Source organism: Hyaena hyaena, unplaced genomic scaffold (genome assembly GCF_003009895.1).
Source record: "Hyaena hyaena isolate Hyena2069 unplaced genomic scaffold, ASM300989v1 scaffold_11, whole genome shotgun sequence".
NCBI lineage: Eukaryota > Metazoa > Chordata > Mammalia > Carnivora > Hyaenidae > Hyaena > Hyaena hyaena.
This window is the reverse complement of record NW_024080643.1, coordinates 1007126-1026155: the sequence shown is the minus strand read 5'-3', so window position 1 is coordinate 1026155 and position 19030 is coordinate 1007126. Positions and strand designations below refer to the sequence as shown.

Here is a 19030-nt window from a genome sequence, read left to right as displayed (position 1 = left end):
GGGAAGTTGTCAATTTAAGCTGGGATGAAAATAAACCCACAACCCAAGTACAAAAATGGCAGCCCAGGACAAGTCAGTCAGCAAGCCACAGGCCGCACCCGCGCATCCACACATCACAAAGGACGTATGATGCCCTGGTGGGCTGATGCCTATGACAAAAGATTTAGGCCAAAGCCCAAAACAAAAGAGCTGACAGCCAAATCACTCAGGAGAGAGGGATAAGAAGATAAATGAAGGGGACTCATGATTGAGATGATTCTGGGGGCTCCTGGGACTTCCTGGACAAAGTCCTGGGGACTTCTGAACGCAACTAGAACATAAGGTCTTCGTCAGGACCCAGCCTCCCTAAAACGGCCAGGACAGAGAGACGGGTGTGTAAGGCCTCCAGACGCCCGCCCACCTCGGCGAGCCCACTAACACCCAGGGCTACACAACAGCCGCAAATAGGAATAAACGAGCGCTAGGACTGACGGGTTTGCTTTAAACAACCACAAGGCAGAGGCACCACAAAGGTTTTGGGAATTCCATTTGAAGGGAAGAGGAAAATGCAGGACACTACAAACATCAAACCCTGGAAAGAGGCTTTGCAGAAGAGGACTGGGCCTGAACGCACCTTCGTCATGCGAACAGGCAAAGCGGGGACCACCAAGCCCAGGGCTGGGGACAGCGAGCAGAGCACAACGGCAGTGTCCTCCCCGCTGCTCGGGACGGCAGCAGGGGCGGAATCCAATGGAAGGGGAGCGACACAGAAGGTCTGAACCTGCATGAACTCCAGGGGCCACCAATGGGAGTAACCTGGCTGCCATCGACTTGAGTCCCTTCTGGACCATCGCCACACGGGTGCCCGGACACCACACAATCACAAAGGACAAGGTCCTCGAATGAAAAGCCCTGTGGGAAATGCTAGCAAGGGAAACACGCAAGGTGCAGAAAAGTGGATAGAGGTTGCTTTTCATGTAAAAAGAGAGGGAATATACACCTGAATTATGTCTATCAGTTACATAATAAATATAAACGTATACTTACAATTGCTTCTATTTATACAGATAAAAGCTGGAAGCTTTTACACAAAGATAATGAAAATGACCACTGTGGTGGGGGGACAATGAGGTAGATGAAGGAATGGGAACACAATTTCTCAGTGTAAACCTTTTTATAACATCATAATGCATGAACCACGTGAAAACATCATCTACTCAAAACACTAAGTTCGACGTTTGAGAACAGCGTGGGTATTCCGCTTTCAGGGGCAGCGTAGTGCCAGGATACCACCACAGAACCCGCTCTACTGGCCTCAAACCAAAACATGTTGTAAAGGCTCTTTATGTAAATCAGTAACTGACCCCCGTTATCTGCGTGTGGTGGCTGTGCCCCTCGGCACCTGGCAACTTACACACGAGGAAACGGGGAGGCGGGATCATGCCACCACCTGGCCGATGTCGCCTGGCCCTGGTGACAGAGCAGGCTGAAGCCAGGTCTTAGACCAGTGCCGCTGCTCCCACAGCAGGGTGGCCAGCTCTCCGCATGCCACTCAACCGGTGACCCAGACGTTGGCAGAAAGAGTAGCTGGCAGAGGAAGGAAGGAAAAACCATCTTGTGTTCATAAACACCCCTGAGCCCCGGGGTGAGGCCTTGAGAGGGGGCTTCCACGGTGGGGAGGGGGTCCTCTCCTCGGTGTGGCCTTTTCCCCCAACAGCAGTGGAAAGCATCCTTCATCAAGACTCAACCCTTGTAACTTCCGCATGTCACCCTGACAGAAACTGCCAGTTGTCCCCAGACGCCACACCCCCTTCCTCTTCCCAGTAATAACGCTGCAATATGGTAGGTAGGCACGGGAGCACTAAGGATAAAGACAACATGCTTCTCAGATGCTCCAGCTACAAGGTGCAGCCACTTGACTTAGGCAGGCATGGTGCACACATCTCCTGAGAAACGTCAGGCAAGTGAAGTGAGAGGAAGAGTGCTCTACTACTTTTCTCATTTCTTTCCGGCTGGTGGGAGCCATCTTGGACCCTGGGGTGACCTTGGGAATGGAGGCCATGGACAAGGCCATCAGATGGAAGAATTGGACTCCTTGGACCACCAAAGTAATGAGCTGGGCTGACCGCCTGCAGATGCTGACTTGCGAGAACGAAGCCTTTATCTTAGGAAAGCCAATGATATTTTTGGGTTTTCATCCTAACTGACAAGAAACTCTCCAACCAAACCTTCTCAGTGGGTTTCCAGGCCGGACTGTAGCTTTACACTTACTACATCTGTCACCCATCTATAGGACTCTGGAGAGGGAAGCCAGAGGTAGCAGCGCATGTTGAAGGCAGTAGGCAACCAGCCAGACTGTCAGACGACATTCCTATTTCAGACCAAGCGACAGACTCCAAGGTTCACAGGGGCCTTTACAGCCAGTCACGGAGGGAGCATCATAATATCACAACCCAGCATGGTCAGAACTGCCACCAAAGCCACGCAGCCTCAAGCTCCTCTGTGCTGAGTGGTTTGGTTGGGAAAAGCTCTATTGTTTCAGAGAGACAAGCAATTTCATGCAAGACTACACGGCCATGGTCAGAAATACAAATCTACGGCTGGAGGAAAAAAAAAGAAAAGAAAAGGAGGCAGTTTACAGGTTTTAATAAAATGAAAGACCAAGCTTTGCCCTGGACCTGCAGCACTGTGCCGCAGAGGCAGCGCTCCCGGGGCAAGGGCCAGCGCCCTTCATCATCACCAGGACACAAAGTGTGTGAGGACAACCAATGACAGTAAGAACCATCAGCTGGCACAAACCATCTCTTCCTAAAAACAATACAATTACGTCTCGGTCAACAACCAGGAAATAAGCCCTTCCATCTATATTTAATTCCTGCTCTGTAAATAGCAACCAGAAACACAGTCCCCCAAGTGTTCAAACTCTACTATTACTTCCCAGCTTATTTGGAACTGGCTTCACTCCACGCTGAGTTAACAGGCACCAATAAACGTGGCATAAATACGACTCAGGAATGCTACATTAAAAATCCTCATTTCTCAGGGGCGCCAGGTTGGCTCAGTCAGTAGAGCATGCAACTCTGAATCTTGGGGTCATGAGTTCAAGCCCTATGTGGGCTGAGAGCTGCTTATTTAAAAGAATTTAAAATCTCTTATCTCTGTAATAGTTTAGTCCCCAAAAGGCGCTTTGTATTTGAACTGTTAACCACATAATATTTCTCGCATTTAATTCAAGAGTTTCCTGTTTGCATTCCAGTAGTGAACTAGTCACATGCATCAATGCCTGTCCAGTGACCAGACAGCTGGAAGATAAGAGGGCGCCCTACCTAACCAGAGACCAAGTTCGCCCGTGACTGCTCGGATGCCCGGCGTGGGACCTTGTTTCTCAGCATCCCTTAGAGCTAGATGGGGCCCCTACTGGGTTCCCACCCGTGGCATGTCAGCAGAAGGGACATGCATCTTCAGGGTCTGCCCTGGGAAGCCCTGGGCATGCTCTCTTCCGCCCCCTTCCCTCTCTGGGAAAGCTGGACTTTGCCCGTGCCCACAGCCCGGGTCTGACCGTAGAGGACAATCCTCGGGCATGACAGGCCAGCCAGGTGGATGACCAGAGTCCCTGAAAGCCTGTGTGCAGCCACGATGGCCGTCAACCTGGCCCTCCTTTTACAAGCACTGCATTTCTGGAGGGTCCTCCTTATCAGAGCAGTTTAACCTTTGGTCGTAATTAAAACAGAATCACAAACTCTCACTCCCCATTCTCCATCCCAGGACCCTAAGATTCTCCTGAAAAATCTGACCAACCAAGATCAGAAAGAGAACATTCTGATTGGCTGGTTTTGTTTCCTAGGTAATCTGAGCTTGCTGATAAGGCTTCACGGAGCGCCCTGAAAGAGGACAGGTCTGAGAGCAGGCCTGTCACTTGACTCCAACTCTGGGTGCCTTGAGTCAGAGATTATGAGGGCAATGGGGCCACTGGCTTTCAGGGCTGGTGTACCCCAAGATGACAGCAGGAAAAAGAGACTATTATAATCACATTTTGACACTTCAGTAATTCGGAAAACCTCTGACCAAAGCGGTGATAAAAGTTTCATGTACTTCCTCCCTCGACGTTATTAATAGGAAGACGTTTCAAAATAAGGTGATACCACCATGGTTTTGCAGAGAAAATCTTTGTTGAATATAACATTTAGAGGTTGGTCATGAAACAGAATATGAGGAAAAATAGATAACTTTTGGAGTCTGACAATGATCTCCAAAGATGTGTAATTCTAGAATTAGAATGAAATTTTGTTTTCCTGAATACCCTCATCATACAATGTTCTGTCAAGTTCAGGGAAACGAAACCTAGCACCAATTTCAAAAAATTTACTGCAAAAACAAAAAAGTTAATTCAAATTCAAATTATATTTGTTATAAAGGCACACACTCTTCTAGCCAATCACATGCCCCTGATGCTAGTGTGTGTTGTTAAGTACGAGTCAGCTGCCACATGCTGAGAGGAAGACTCAACGACTCACTTGTTCAGGCAGAGATGGTGGGATGTGTTCCTGAAATCCTCCTCCGTGAGCTGCCAGTTTTTAATCGACCCTTTCACGAACCCCGACACCATTATGAAGCCCAAGACCAGAACGTTGACGCAGGTGAATATTTTGTTGACCATGGTTGACTCTTTCACGCCGAGAGTTAAAAGTCCTGAAAAAGCACACACACAAGAAAATTTTGCCTGAGGGTATTCACTTTGTGCCAGGCAAGTCCTTCCTGGGAAAGGATCAGGGATCAGACAGGAAGGTGACTTAAGAAGAATCCAAACGGCATCAACCATCCTAAGATTTCTGTGAGCCTCTGGGAACGGGGCTGAATTAGTAATCCTTCTAGAGGCAGGCATCAAAATAACCTAAGTCCACGGGGTGGTTCACAAAGCTATTGAAGTCAGCCTTCCAGGTCCCCTCTGGAGTGGAGGATGCCACCCAGGGGGCACCCAAGGACTGCAGAGAAGAGGAATATAATGGCCAGCTGCCCTGGAGAGCAAGTCCTTCCCAGCGATGAAGAGAAGGCCTCTTCTGGCACCTTCTCCTCTCAACTAATATACTTTCCACTCCTCTCAGGGGGGCAGGACTTTTTTTTCTCCAAGGAAGAGACCTTTTGCTCAGTTTCTTGGTAAAACGAAGGGGGTTTTTCAGATATGAAAATTATCAGACTCACTTTGGAACGTTAGTGGTATCAGCAATGACAACTCCTGATGATTACGGAACCACTGATTATGCAGTTTGTCAGCGGACTCAGAGCATATAACGCAATGTCTCAGCTAGACTAGCTACAGCTCATAGACTCACAATAAGGAAAAAAAAAGACAAGTGATCACAACACACAGGAACCACAGGACAACACCGTTTCTGAGGCTGAGAGGTCACAGGATCACCTTGGGGTAAAGGTACCCTTTGGGGACTTCTGTGGCTAAACTCCTGGCTGGCTAAGAAAAGCTTGGGAAGATGTCCAGGCGACGGGGGTGACCACTGCTTAGGACTTGAGAGTGCTGCCCTGCCACACAGAATATAAAATGCATTTCACTAGAGACTGAATCCTGAAGTGAAGGCATTAGAAGGGAAGTGAGCAATTAATCACAGGGAACACCTCGCTCTGTTTTCTCTTTGGCATCCCTCCCTCTCATGTTTATGAAAATCTCACTAGTGCGAACTTAATTTCTGACCCACGTTCCTGCCAGCTGGGCCAGAAGACTGCTGAGACTGGCCTGCGGAAGATGATTTCAATTACATGGTGCGTAAAATAAGGCATGTTGTTTTTAAAAGCCATCCAGCATTTTCCAGCCTCAAAGGGAAATTTATCTGCATTCAGCCCAATACTCGCCCAGTAAGTTCCACATGGAACAAAAGTCCCATCCTCGAGGCTGAGACACAGACAAAGGTCACTAGGAAGACGCTGCCATCCGCTGTGTTCAAGCAACATCTGGATTTTTAAAATTCTGGACCCATGATTCTCTCGTGACACTTATCTATTTAAAGGGCATTTTGATGGCTGTTAGGTGTAAACTACCTAAGACTTCTCCAACGCCCAAGGCACACACTGGAGCTCAGACTGACCTCACCCTGCATCCTCCTGGCTGAAGGATGCCACCATCCCTTCCAAATGCTCGCCCACCCAAGGGAGCTTATACACCTGGGTCACTTGTACAAAACGCTCACAATCCTAACAAAATCCTACTCCACAAACCACTACACAAACTCTCCTTTAACTAAATGGCATGCAGCTCTGGCAGCTATTCAGCAGGCCAACCTTGTGTGTACAAGCAGCCATTAGGACAAAAAAGATGTCTGCATTCGTTACAGAAAGAAAAGAAGAAAATGAGGGGCAGGGAGAAAGAGAAAAGGAAGAGAAAGACTTAACCGGGGCCTGTCTCACCCCTCAGGCCACTCACTGCAACCTGCGTGGCACTGTGGGGCTTTACCTGTTAGGATAAGGATTATGATCACAGCAAATATGTCTGGGTTCTCAGCCAGCACCCCGGGGGCATTCAGAGCCATATGCTTCCGCGAGAACTCCCCAATGGGTTTGCCGATCAGCTCATCGAACGTTGCGCTCCAGGCCCTCGCCACGCTTGAAGTACCTGCCACGAGACACACGCACCAGAGGAAATGAAGGAAAACAATGAACAGTATTTGTCAGCAAGCTCCCCTCCACAGCCTCTGTGTGGGGCCCCAGATGATGCACTGGGACGCGGTGGCAGCAGCCAGACCCCGGCCTGTGCTAGCCCGGAAGTGAGACTCAGTGTCTGCAGTGAAGTGAGAAGGGGCCAGCTTCACGGGCCTGGAAACAACTTTCCATCACAACCCAGCATGAGCACGTACACTGTGTCCCAAACACATGACTGGGTAGCAAACGTTTTACAAAACAGCGTTATTACCCTGATCACCTGAGATGCACTCAGAGTATTCATTCAACTCTGCATATTTTATTTCGTTACTAAAAGAAAACTGGTGGTAAATCGCAGCACTGACTTTGTGATCCACTCACCAGGTGCGGTCAGCAGCTGGAGGCACCTGGCTCAGGAGGCAACTTCTCCAAGACCCTCCTGGCGACAGAGCTGATGGCCCCCATCCACAGGTGAACGCTGTTCTCCCAGCAAGTGGGGGACCAATGAGACCCACACATGCTGGCCCTCACCCCAGCCACAAAGTCATGGGCTTACCCCCAGCAGGCGTCAGCCCACCTCTGCCACTTGTGTGACCAAATCTGGCACCTGATCCAGGGGCCACAGGTCCCCAGGTGTCTGACCACAGACAGAGCCACCTCCACACCCCCTACCACGAGGAACTCACACAGATGCAGCACCATGAATGCCACCGACCCATGGCTGTGCCCTCTCCCTACCAGCCTGGATAAAGTCACAGCTTTTCCAGGAAATGTCACTAAAATTCCAGGATTCACATAGAGCATTTTCCTTTGTTTTCAAGGGGGCTTTACTAGTGACTGTGGTCTGGGTCACCCACAGGATTCAGCCAGAGGGAACTACAGAGATTCAGTGTTATTTGCTATCCTGTGGAGTGTTTTTTTACATCAGCTCAGAAATTTAACCATGTTTCTTCATCCTCAGCGTCCAGCCTATTATGACTTCTGTCCCTCAAGGCCACACAGCCCAGTGAAGACAACTAGTCTCCCCACCACCTTCCCTACAGAGGCCAGCTCCCTGCAGATCAGGCTCCAAGGCTTGCCGTGAGGGTGGGGGCCGCCCAGCCTTCCTTCCTGGCCTACCCCACTCCCTAGCTCTGCAACATGGCTTAAAATACACACACACACACAGACACACACACACACACACACACACGTTTGCTTAAAATACACACACACACACACACACACACACACACACACGTTTGCTAGGAAAAACTGCCCTTCCCTGAAACCTAAAGCTGAGACTCACCCACAATAACACATGTGTGAGTCAGTCGGCTACAAGCAAACACCGCTCTGGCAAGTAATCTTTCATTTGTTGGTGTGGTGGCAGCGGGCAATTCATGCTCCTGGTTTTGCTTTAGGCCCAGGGAAATCCTCTGGGAACAGAACAGCCCATTTAAGATGGCTACGTCCCCACTCAGGGACCTGAGCTTGTATGAGTATTTGTGGTTATAAGTTTTAATGCTGTGCTGAAAAAAAAAACAAAACTGAAAACTCCCATTATTACGAATTTTATTTTCGAATGCAGAAGCATGAGCTATGGTGGCTGTCTGGTAGCAGTCACTGAAAAGAAAGGGATGTGCCCCTCAGAGAGCCTGGTGGGAGTCCTCCGCCAGATGGCCTGGGCAAGCCGCAGTGGGGGCCCTGCACAGAGCCCAGGGCCAGCACCCAGCGGGTAGCACACGGCCCCCTACGACATTCCCAGTGCAGGGGACGCAGGAGCGAGCCGGGACCCGCTTACCACATCTTCCTGTGTTTTGATGATATTACAAAAAGCTTGCTGAAACATCAATGGAATGTTTAGTGGCTATTTATATTTCTACTTTTAGGAACTGGCCATTCATATCCTTTGGTTATTCTTATACTCAGGTGTTTGTCTCTTTTAAGTTGATGTGTTCAACTCTGGTTGTAATAAAAAAAACAACACAAAGAGAAACAACACCTTCTCGCCCACCAAAGTGAGAAGACTTTATTTTTTTAGTGTTTTTGTTTATCAGTTGTTTTTTTTTTTAATGCCAATGCCCAGGGTGATTAAGTATGTGAGGAAAGGGGCCTCTGGCCATCTGAAGGATCACAGGTAATATGGGCCTTAAAAATACACAGGCCTAAGGGGTGCCTGGGTGCCTCAGTTGGTTAAGCACCTGCCTTCACCTCAGGTCATGATCTCAGGGTTTGTAACTTCGAGGCCCGCATCGGGCTCTCTGAGCAGAGCCCACTTCTGATCCTCTGTCCCCCTCTCTCTCTGCCCCTGCCCCACATACTCGCTCTCTCTCTTAAAAATAAATAAACTTAAAAGAAAAAAAAAAAGAACGGCTGACATGCTCAACAACAAGAGAACAATACGCAGGCCTGGGCGCCTAGGTGGCTCAGAAGGTTGAGACAGCTCAGGTCATGATCTCCCGGTTTCTGGCCTCAAGCCCCACGTCGGGATCTGCGCTGGCAGCCCGGCCTGCTTGATCTTCTCCCTCCCTCTCTACCTGCCCTCCCCTCCTAGTGTTCTCTCTCTCCAAATAAATAAATAAACACCTTTTAAAAATATGCAGCCCACTGACCTAGACATCCTGCTTCTTAAGATCATTTTAAAGGAAAAAAAAAAAAATCATGGCTACACCCAAAGACATTAAGTGATTAACTGTTTATAAAAATAGTAACACAACTGGAAACAGCCTAAATACCCCACAGGACATCTAAAAAATCATGCTATGTAGAGAAAACTATATAATGGTATACAGTCATTTGGAATATCACTACAGAAAAATCCTTAATACTATGAGAAATCCTTACTATATACTGTTTTATCAATAAAGAGACATGCTGGACAAAAACTATGCATTTATGGTTACAAAAATATTAACAATAGTCAGATCCCCAAACTCTTAAGAACAGAGATTATTTTACTCTTTCATTGGGTCCCTAATATCTAGCACAATGTCTGGCACAGAGGATGGACTCAATAAATATTTGTTGAAAGAACGAATGAATGAATAATTTCTCTGGGTTGTTAGATCGGGCAATGTCTACTTTCTGCTTCACACTTTTCTGTATTTCCCAAATTTTTCTCTATCAGTGATGTGTTTAGTAATCGTAATCAAAAATACTAAAAGGGACTATACTCTTTTAAGTAACAGCAACTTCCCATTGACTCTACGGCTCTTGTGTTACCAGGACTGACATCCTCGTTGGCCTGGCTTGTACCTTGCTAACAGTCTGACATGCCTGACTGTTAAATACAGGGGCACAGACCAGAAAGAGCAGTGATCCCCAAAGGCCGCCCCCTCCTTTCATATAAGGGAAAGGGAACATGTACAACAGTCAAGGGAGGAGCTAGACTTCCAGGGAGAAGCTAGACTTGGTCCATTTGGGGAGCCAAGCTGAGCAAGGCCCATGGTTTGGAGGTGAGAACAGCAGAGGGGGAAGGGACCAGGCTCCAGGCCTCCTGTGACGTACCGATGATGTAGGAGAGGATTAGGTTCCAACCAGTGATGAAGGCCCAGAGCTCCCCGACGGTGACGTAGCTGTAGAGGTAGGCCGAGCCCGTCTTGGGGACCCGAGCACCAAACTCTCCGTAGCAGAGGCCGGCCAGCACCGAGGCCAGCGCCGCAATCAGGAAGGAGATGACGATGGCAGGGCCCGCGTCCTCACGGGCCACAGCCCCAGCCAGGACGTACACGCCAGCACCGAGCGTGCTGCCCACCCCGAGAGCCACCAGGTCAAAAGTGTTCAGGCAGCGAGAGAGCCGGCTCTCCTCCCGGCTACAGTCCACGACCTTCCGGCGCAGCATCTGGTTCCCAATGCCGAGCAGAACTTTGCACCCCATTGCGCTGTTCAAACCTGTGGGAGGAAAAGATCCAAAGTGTTCGTTATTGCCTTTCTTTCCACCCGTAACCTCGTCTCTCGCAACACAGATGGCCACCATGTCCTTTACTGCAAAAATACTTTAAATCCCAGAACTCCACAACTGGTTATTCCAACATGCGCCTGCAAGTTCTCCCAGCCCCAGGCTTGCCCAGCATGGACGGAAATGCCGGGGAGGTCAATCTACCCAGCTGCCTGCACTTCGAGGTCTCTGGGCTGCCGCATTTACTCCAGTTCTCAGTTGAGAGCATTCTATGGACAGAAATTACACAGTATGAGAAACACAAACGAACGGCATTGTTCTTGCCCTCAACAATCATACAATGTACCATAAAAAACAAGATGTTATTCCAAGTATAATGCTATGGAAGGCAAACGGATCCATATTTAATTATTAAAACCCAAGGGCCTTGAATAGCAATAACGATGCCTTTTCAGACCTTGCTGGGATCCCCTGAGGGCAAGAACCAAGCTGCTTCTGCTTTTAAGTTAATACAGAGTTAGGTACAGAGAAGAAAAAAATGTTGGATTATTATAAATTAGGGGTGTTTATAACTGTTACCACTCCAAGAGGCCCTTTTCTTCCGGGCCAAAACAGCCCAATGTGCTACATGATATGCTTCTGAGCACAGATCAAGAGAGGGCACGTGTTCACCAATGGCTTGCATCATCCAACCTGCTTCACCCGGAACAAGCCCAGGGCGGGGCCCCAGGATGCGTGCACATAATGGACCGCATCCCAGGCCAGCACTTCAATCCCTCTCCTGTAACACACAGGCCAACCTTGCCTGGGCAGTTCATCCCACAGGGGTGAGGAGGGCCAGCGAGCCATTGGCCAGGATACCAGCACCCACCCTCAAAGACATGGAACGAACCTCCCCAGCCTCAAGGGGACTGCCCACATGACTTCCTTCCACAGAGGGCAGCCTGGAAAAGACAGAAAAACAGTGGAGAAACCAAACCAACACTACCTCGGCCAGGGGGCCATGGTCCACAAGGATAAACATTGGATTAGGTAATGTGACGAGAAGGGCACTTGACCTCTGTGATCTTCCTCCTCAAGCCCATCGCCCCAGTCTAATCATGAGAATACTATCAGACAACTGACAGACAGGGAACATTCTACAAAACACCTGGCCCGAGCTCCTCATAACTGTCAGGTCCTCAGGAACAAGGGAAGGTCAAGAAACTGTCACAGCCAAGAGGAGCCGAAGGGACACATGGCAGCTAAATGTAACGTGGGATCCTGGATGGGATCCTGAAGTAGAAAAAAGATAAGGGGAAAACTAACAAAATCTAAACAAAGCACAGGCATTCGTTGTATCCGTATCAGGTCACTGGGGGTTGTAACTGATCATCCGCACTAAGGTGCTAACAATAGAGGAAACAAACAAGTGTGGAGTATAAGGAACTCTCTGTACGATCTTCAGTTTCTCTAAATCTAAAACTGTTCTAAACTGAAGAGTTTATTTTCAAAAAACACCACGTGCAGAGAGAAGCTATCATCATGACTTTTAGCTACCGAGGTACAAAAAGATCACTGCTAGGGGCACCTGGGTGGCTTAGTCGGTTAAGCGTCCGACTTTCGCTTAGGTCATGATCTCGCGGTTCGTGGGTTCGGGCCCCGCGTCGGGCTCTGTGCTGACTGCCAGCTCAGAGCCTGGAGCCTGTTTCAGTCTGTGACTCCCTCTCTCTCTGACCCTCCCCTGCTCACGCTGTCTCTCTCTCTCTTTCCTAGAAATAAATAAAAAACAATAAAAAAAAAAAGATCACTGCTTTTTCATCTTTATTATCAACTGGCATTTACTGACCTAACGTTGCTACAATTAAGTCACTGGAAAACAAAATAACCTAAATGGAAAATGGCAGACCTCGCCAAGTCCATACCTAACCACCTGAAACACCTGGCCTCGCAGCCACGCCCTGTGCCCTCCGCCCCCAGGCTCTGGCAGGACCCTCTGTGCAGTCACACAGGAACAGGGATGGGCCTCTCTGCACTTCACCTGACCAGGCAGGAAAAAAAAAATGTTGATCTCAAGACTCAGAAGTTTCCAGCTAGGAGGAGGAATAAGAGTCATGTGTTCTGAGCCCCTTGTATAAAGATGAAGAGAAATGACTCAGAGCCAAGGGTCAAACAAGGTCACGGAGCTGGGAAGGCACAGTGGCCCCAGCTCTAGGGCTCCGGCATTCCAGGTGGGAAGGAAATGACATCATTGTGCAGTGAGGCAGGGAGGATGTGGGGAGGAAATGAGGAAAGACGACATTATTTGTGGAGCAGGAAAGCCCCATACAGGAGGGGGTGACAAGCAGAAAAGGGCAGGCGACGGGAACGAGGGAAGAGCAGGCAGAGAGACCAGGGCTCACCGGTCTGTTTCAGGCCACATGCTGCCTCTGAGGTGCCGGGACAGCAGCGGCGATGCCTGGGCCAGGCAGGTTTCTCAGATCATCACGGTGAGGCCCTGAGTGGCCTGCTGGGGCCTCGGGTCCTGGAGAAGGCCGCAGCTCTGCTGAGCGAGCCCAGGGTGCCATTCCTCCTGGACCCGCCTTGTTTTTTCCTCCTTACAGGATTTAGCTGGATTTATTCAACTCAGACTGTAAATCAGAACCAAGCTTTTAGGAAATAACTGCTTGGATAATGAGCTAAAGATGCACCATTTCAACACAAGCGCCAGCAGCAAAGTCTGCACTAGGGGGTATGCAGAATGCCTGCAAAATAGCTTCCCGGCATCATTTTTGGCAGGGGGGGTCCTCTGAGGGGGACAGGAGCCTCACGGGCAGCGGGTGCGGAAGGTCCTGCCTGGTGTGCACCTGCACGGCCTTCAGGCTGGTTGGTAAACGCAGCTGACATTTAGAGAGTGCCTCCCTGCTCCCCCCCCCACCCCCACCAGATGTAGTCGAGTTAGTAAGTGGATTCTCTCCCTGAACAGTAAAAGCCAGCGCGAGGCAAAGACGGTGTAATTAAATGGCACCTTCTTTCCTCGGCCTCGCAGAGTGAAGTAACCCAGGGGCCCAGAAGGCTGGGACGAGCGTGCCTTCCTCCGAAGGCTCAGACACATTCTGTCTCCGTGGTTCACACCCCTTTCCCCAAAGTTTGTGTTGTCTGGAGCAGAAGGAAAAGCTGCTGGAGCCTGGCACAAGACGGGCACACGCTTCTGCGCCTCCTCGGGACGGAAGGCGAACGAGAGCCCCGTGACCCCCTCAGGCCAAAGTGAGCCACCAAGACGTGCAGGGCAGCGCGCCGGGCGGGCACGCACCTGCCAGCCGAACACCCGCACCAAGAACTCACTTCCTCATGTGGGGGACTCAGCACCGTCTTCAAAATAAAGGGGGCAGGTTATGCACGTAGAAATGTAGATGCAGACGGTGGTTTTCAAACACAGTGTGAAAAGAGAACTCTTTGTCGAGAGTACAAAACACGACCAGACAGACACGGTTCATTTCTTTTCAACAGGCACGCAGTGGCCCTTCTCTCTGGGGACAGCCCTCGGCTGTTCCTTGCCCCCGGCGGCCCTGGGCAAAGTGCCCTGTGACCCGCTGCGTGGGGAGCACGCAGGGACCCGAGAGGGCATCAGCCTCCCACTAGTTTTACCCTGGTTGCTTTGCTTTGCTTCTCCTCTTTCTCAGTTTTTATCACTGAGGGACAGCTGAGGTGCCGTGTTCTATCTGACCTTGGTCACCACTGGAAGTACTTACTGCTTGGTTATCTGGAGAAAGGGTACGGAGCTCAGGGAAGAAAGACAGTCAAACGCTGCGGGGGCCCAGAGCTGACAGCTCAGGGAGACAAGAGTCTCCAGTCAGGTTCTACTTTCCAGGGTTGCTGAAAATGAGATACCCGCCATGTCCTGGGCTTATTTTTAAGAAACAGTCTTTCTGTCTCCTTAGAAGTGGCATAAAACGACATTCTCCGAGTGGCATCATCTGGCAGGATTCTGTACACATCATGCCACCACTTATGTTCGTGCTGAGACCCTAAAGCTCGTCATCCAACCAACAGTGAGATAAAATAACGCTTACCTGTGTCAAACGAATCTAACCATTTGAGTGCCTGCAGTGGTCGGCTGTCCTGGCCTTCCTGCTGTGGGGGCTTACACAGGAAGCTGCCCCAAGGCTTGGAAAGCATTCCCTGAAAATCAGGCTATCCTTTCTTGTGGGGAGCAGTCTGTACAGTGGTCAACACCTACACTTTTATTGGAGGTTTTGACAGGAACCTTGCAACAGCAGAGTCTCAGATCTGTCTTACCCCCTGCTCATATATTATTAAAGAACACTTACCTCAGGTAGGGCATCCCCTTTGCTTTATAAAAGCAAAGAAAATCTGGCCCTTTCCCACAGAAATTCTCACTCCGAGTTTTATTCTGGTGATCACTATGTAGGAATAGGAGTTAAATGGTCCAGTGGGTCAGGATTGTGGATATAAAGACTGTTCTGAAGAGGTCCGATAAAGGTGGGCAGATGTGAATGTATGACTTTTTTTCAGTCTCAAATTTAATTAAGGCTCGAAGGAGGGAGAGAAGGGATAAGATGTAGGCCTTTATACTAAGTTCATAAATGCCATCCTTTGAAGAAAATCTTAATACTGAAATCTTCACTAAGTTACTGCTTTCACGTCTCCTTCAAGTGGTCTTCAGAATGGCCCAGGCCCGGGGAGCCACCGAGAGTGACATCTCTCACGCCAGCAGCACATACACCGTGGCCTGCGTCTGTGGCCGGCTAGAGAAAGCAGGGCTTTGCCAGGTGCTGGCCTCATTGGGCACCAGTAACGGGTGGGCACACAGCCGATGAAGTGGCTTCAGCTTCCCTGCGGCATGGGAGCTGGCCTACCACGTGGCGGGGTGTGAGCTGCCCCCAGGCACCCAGAGGGCCACAGAGTGCCTGCAAGTCCAACACGGAAGGGAATGGGCTGTTCACAGCCGTGACCTGTGACCAGGCGGCGGAAGAGGTCCAAGAAAAGAGCGCTCTGGGGCGTGGGCTGTGGGGCTGCGGGGGGAGGGAGACGGGGAGGGAAACAACCGCGCTGGAGGAAGTGCTCTTGCTCTCAAAGTTGGATCCCACAGCCCCCAGAGGTGAGGAGACCCAGGAGCAAGAAGTTAAATTAAAAGAAAAAAAACATCGGAATGTAGACAGGACGGGCAGACCACTAACGATGGAGACCTGAAGTGCACGTGGCGCTGCGGAAGGAGGTGAGAAGATGGCAGAACCGAATCAGAAGTGCAGGGCCGGGTGCGGGGTCAAGGGTGAAGCAGCACGCTGACGACAGTCAGGGTTTGCCATGGGGGCCAGCTCACACCCACATGTCCTCCCTGGGCAGCAGGGGCCCATCAGCCTTCGGGGAAAGGGGACTTCAGAACCTGGATTCTTCCAAAGCCCTCAGGGTCTGCATTTATCTGACCCCAGGCAGCAAGGGACACTGTGGAGATCTAACTAAATTCCACCAAAGCTCACTCACTCACACTGTTTTGATGCCCTGAGCCCCACCCGGCCAGGGTTTACGGAAATGCAGAAAGCCACAGTCCTACCCCAGGAAGTGCAGTGTCGGGGCCAAGAGGAGGTGAGCCCACACGGCGGCTCCGGGAGCTGGGCCCACAGGGCGATGGGACCCCGAAGGAGGCAGAACTGTCTACCTCAAAGGCCCTCTCAGGTTTCTCCCCTGCTATCTGTTCCTGTGGAACCCTTCGTAAGTGAAACGGTTTAAAGCAAAGAAACAACAACCATTAATCTTTACGGAAAAATTGTTGAGCATTCCAGACCCAAAAGCATCACCTGTTAGGCTTTTCTGACAACCTAGGACACACCTTGCTAACAGATGCACAAAGTAGATCGAGATAAAGCAGAGATGCTCGCAGACACAGTTCAAAGCTCTGGTGGCTTGATGCAGGGTACAATTCCTGGGGAAAGCGCATGGCTCTGGGCACTCTGGATCTGAGCAGCATCGAGAACAGCTTGCTGCAAAACAGATGCTGAATGCTGTTCTTGCTTTTCGTCTTTTTTTGTATAAGTAAAACTCCTCCAATTTCTTTCGGTTAACAAAAACCAGGTTAGGTCTTCGTAATAGCAAAACGTATGCAGAACGTAAACCTTCGAAGAGTGTGGGACACCTGTGCTTTCACGGGGAAAAGAGCTGTGGTCTCATCAAGCAAGGGCAGAGGCATAAAGTCCGCAGGTCCACCTACGCGTGTGCTTGCTTCCATCAGAAGCCTCAGTCGTAAAGATGCTTTCTGCTTTTCTATCACAACCCACAGCCAACGTGGCTTCCCACTGGCACGGGCGGGCACAAGATCCAATGTGATCATAGAACCGCACAGTGCCCGACAGTCCTCGTGACCTTGGTGACTTTAACACCTTGGCCATATTAGAAAAAGCCCCAGGAGCCCTGCCGCCCAAGGCCTACCTCCTTCCACTGATTCAACAGGGCTAAATGCAGAAAGCTGCCAGAAGCCTCATCAACAGCAATGTATACAGCCCAACACATGGCCATAAGCTCTAAGTCTGTGGAGCAGAGCTGTTGGGCAGACGGGGGGTTGGGGGGCAGGAAGGCAGGGTTCTGCCTCAGTGCTGACTTCCCAGCAACAGAGGGACGGGCCCAGGAGAAGGAGGCCACGGGGACCCAGCTCAGTCCGGGCAGGACACCTTTCGGGCACAGGGCGGGGAGGCAGCCAGGCACGACGGGGTCGTATGCTCACTGCTCAGGGAGCTTCTGATGTAGAAATGGCAAAGAGCAGGGCAAATGGGGATGGAGAAACTGACCACGAGCACGGCAGCGGCCTCTCAGCCAGCCAGGGGGCACTAAGGAGCAGGGCACGGATGGCACAGCTGACTGGCAGAGATGAGAACCTCTGTGTGTCCCACCGGAAGGGCTGCACGCTAACCCCCTGCCGTCCCCCAGCACACAGGAGGCACCATGCGGTATTCACGGCGCCGTGACATGCAGAGCACCCACAGCGGACACTCGGGAAGCATCAGCTGACTTAAATGTAAGAAGCTAGCAGGAAACTGACCTTCCTCGTAAGTAATCACCACCATAACCATCAATAACTTAGGAGGGTCTCTCTGTCAAAGAAGATTTTGTTAGCTGAATAGTTAATGGTTCGAGTTGCTAAAGGCATGTTTCTGTTTCTCTAATATAAATGAATATAATAAATGTACAAAGCTGCCAGCTGGGTTAAAATCCACCCAAAGCAGCATAGTCTGTCTACTAAGATTTCAAACAGTTCCCATTTTCCTAACAGAAACCTTCTGCCAGGGGGTGTATTCTAGCCCCCACCTCCTTTCTCGCCCCAGCTGAGGACGGCTCTCCCGCTCCACTGCGGACAGCTTGAGCACCTGTGACAGCCTCTGCCTAGGGTCTTCTGAAGTCCAAATTCATATCTTTACGTCAGTATTCGGGGGTCTCTGTCTCCACATCTAACGATGAGACAGTACTGCTCTCTGACCATCGTAGGCGGCCCACAAGGGTCAGATGAGACAATGCATTAGCGAACACACTGAAAAGCCAAATCCATCATTCTTCAAATGCAAAGGGCTACTATTTTTGCCACGCTAGTAGGCACGAAGTCCTCATTCTAATCTCTTTCTTCAAAATCTCGGTTTGTGATCTGTTTGTCAGCTGTCTCTGCCCCTCCAAAGCAGAAGCAGACAACCCCATCAGTGAAAGGCCCCGTGCTACAGCTGCCTTGAACTGAGGCACAGACACCGCAGTCTGTTTCACTAGACTCAAATCTTTTCAGCACTGTTCACTCAACTTGAAGAATGACATAAAAAACAAGAAGCCAGTGGAAGAACTGTTAGGTACGTTTTCACAAACACCAGATACAATCTAGAAATGCTCCTCCTTAAGTCAGCAGGATGTGATTAGATAGTATTCGGGTCTCTGGGCGGTGTTTCCATCACTAGGGAAGGCTGTGCTTTAACAGAAGAGATGCCCTGTGTACAGAAATGCGTCACAACAAAAACACGTTATTTCTCTCAGGAGCTCAGAGCTCCTTTGCCACGTGCCTTAAACCGTATTCACCTCCGTAGTATGTAACAGAAGTGCTCTGGGTCTGCAATCTGAAGCCAGGCGACCTACAAACCCTGTGGGCAGGTCCAGGGGGAGACCCAGTACCTGTCTAGCACATGTTGATTAACCGGAACTAAACAGAAGCCCGGTCCTAAGGAGTGAGGGATTTCATAAAATCGGCTTTATGTGAGCTATTACGCACTTCATTTGGGCCTTCAAAACCGTGGTACATCTGGCCCTCAAGTGGAAAAGAAAAGTCTTAAAAGTTCCCCTAAGATCAGAACACAGACTTACTACCACAACATTGCCTCTTTAATTCTCTCGGCCTCTAAGGTATCCCGGAAGACAGAGTTTTCCAGGGCTCCTTCCAGAAACGTCCTCTGTTTCAGAAAGCACAAGGAAAACTGGCCTCTGGAACCACAGCAAGGCAGAGGATCAGAGACCATCAATGGCAAGTGCTCCTCCTCTTGTGAGAGGAAGAGTGGAGTTCAGGCGGACTGCCCACAGCCCCAA

The 19030-nt window shown here is 50.1% G+C and overlaps 1 protein-coding gene across 4 annotated transcripts in view; it reads right to left on the bottom strand.

Moving 5' to 3' along the window:
• The window catches only part of SLC7A1 (solute carrier family 7 member 1), a 76923-nt gene that overhangs the window by 15393 nt on the left and 42500 nt on the right, over positions 1-19030 (bottom strand). For all 4 annotated transcript variants that reach the window (XM_039254574.1, XM_039254565.1, XM_039254590.1 and 1 more), the window contains 3 exons: positions 10114-10497; positions 6440-6598; positions 4494-4668 (listed from right to left, as the gene is read on the bottom strand). In XM_039254574.1, coding sequence (XP_039110505.1) covers positions 4494-4668; positions 6440-6598; positions 10114-10483 — 704 coding nt within the window. In that variant the 5' untranslated portion in view covers positions 10484-10497. The remainder of the gene's footprint in view (positions 1-4493; positions 4669-6439; positions 6599-10113; positions 10498-19030) is intronic.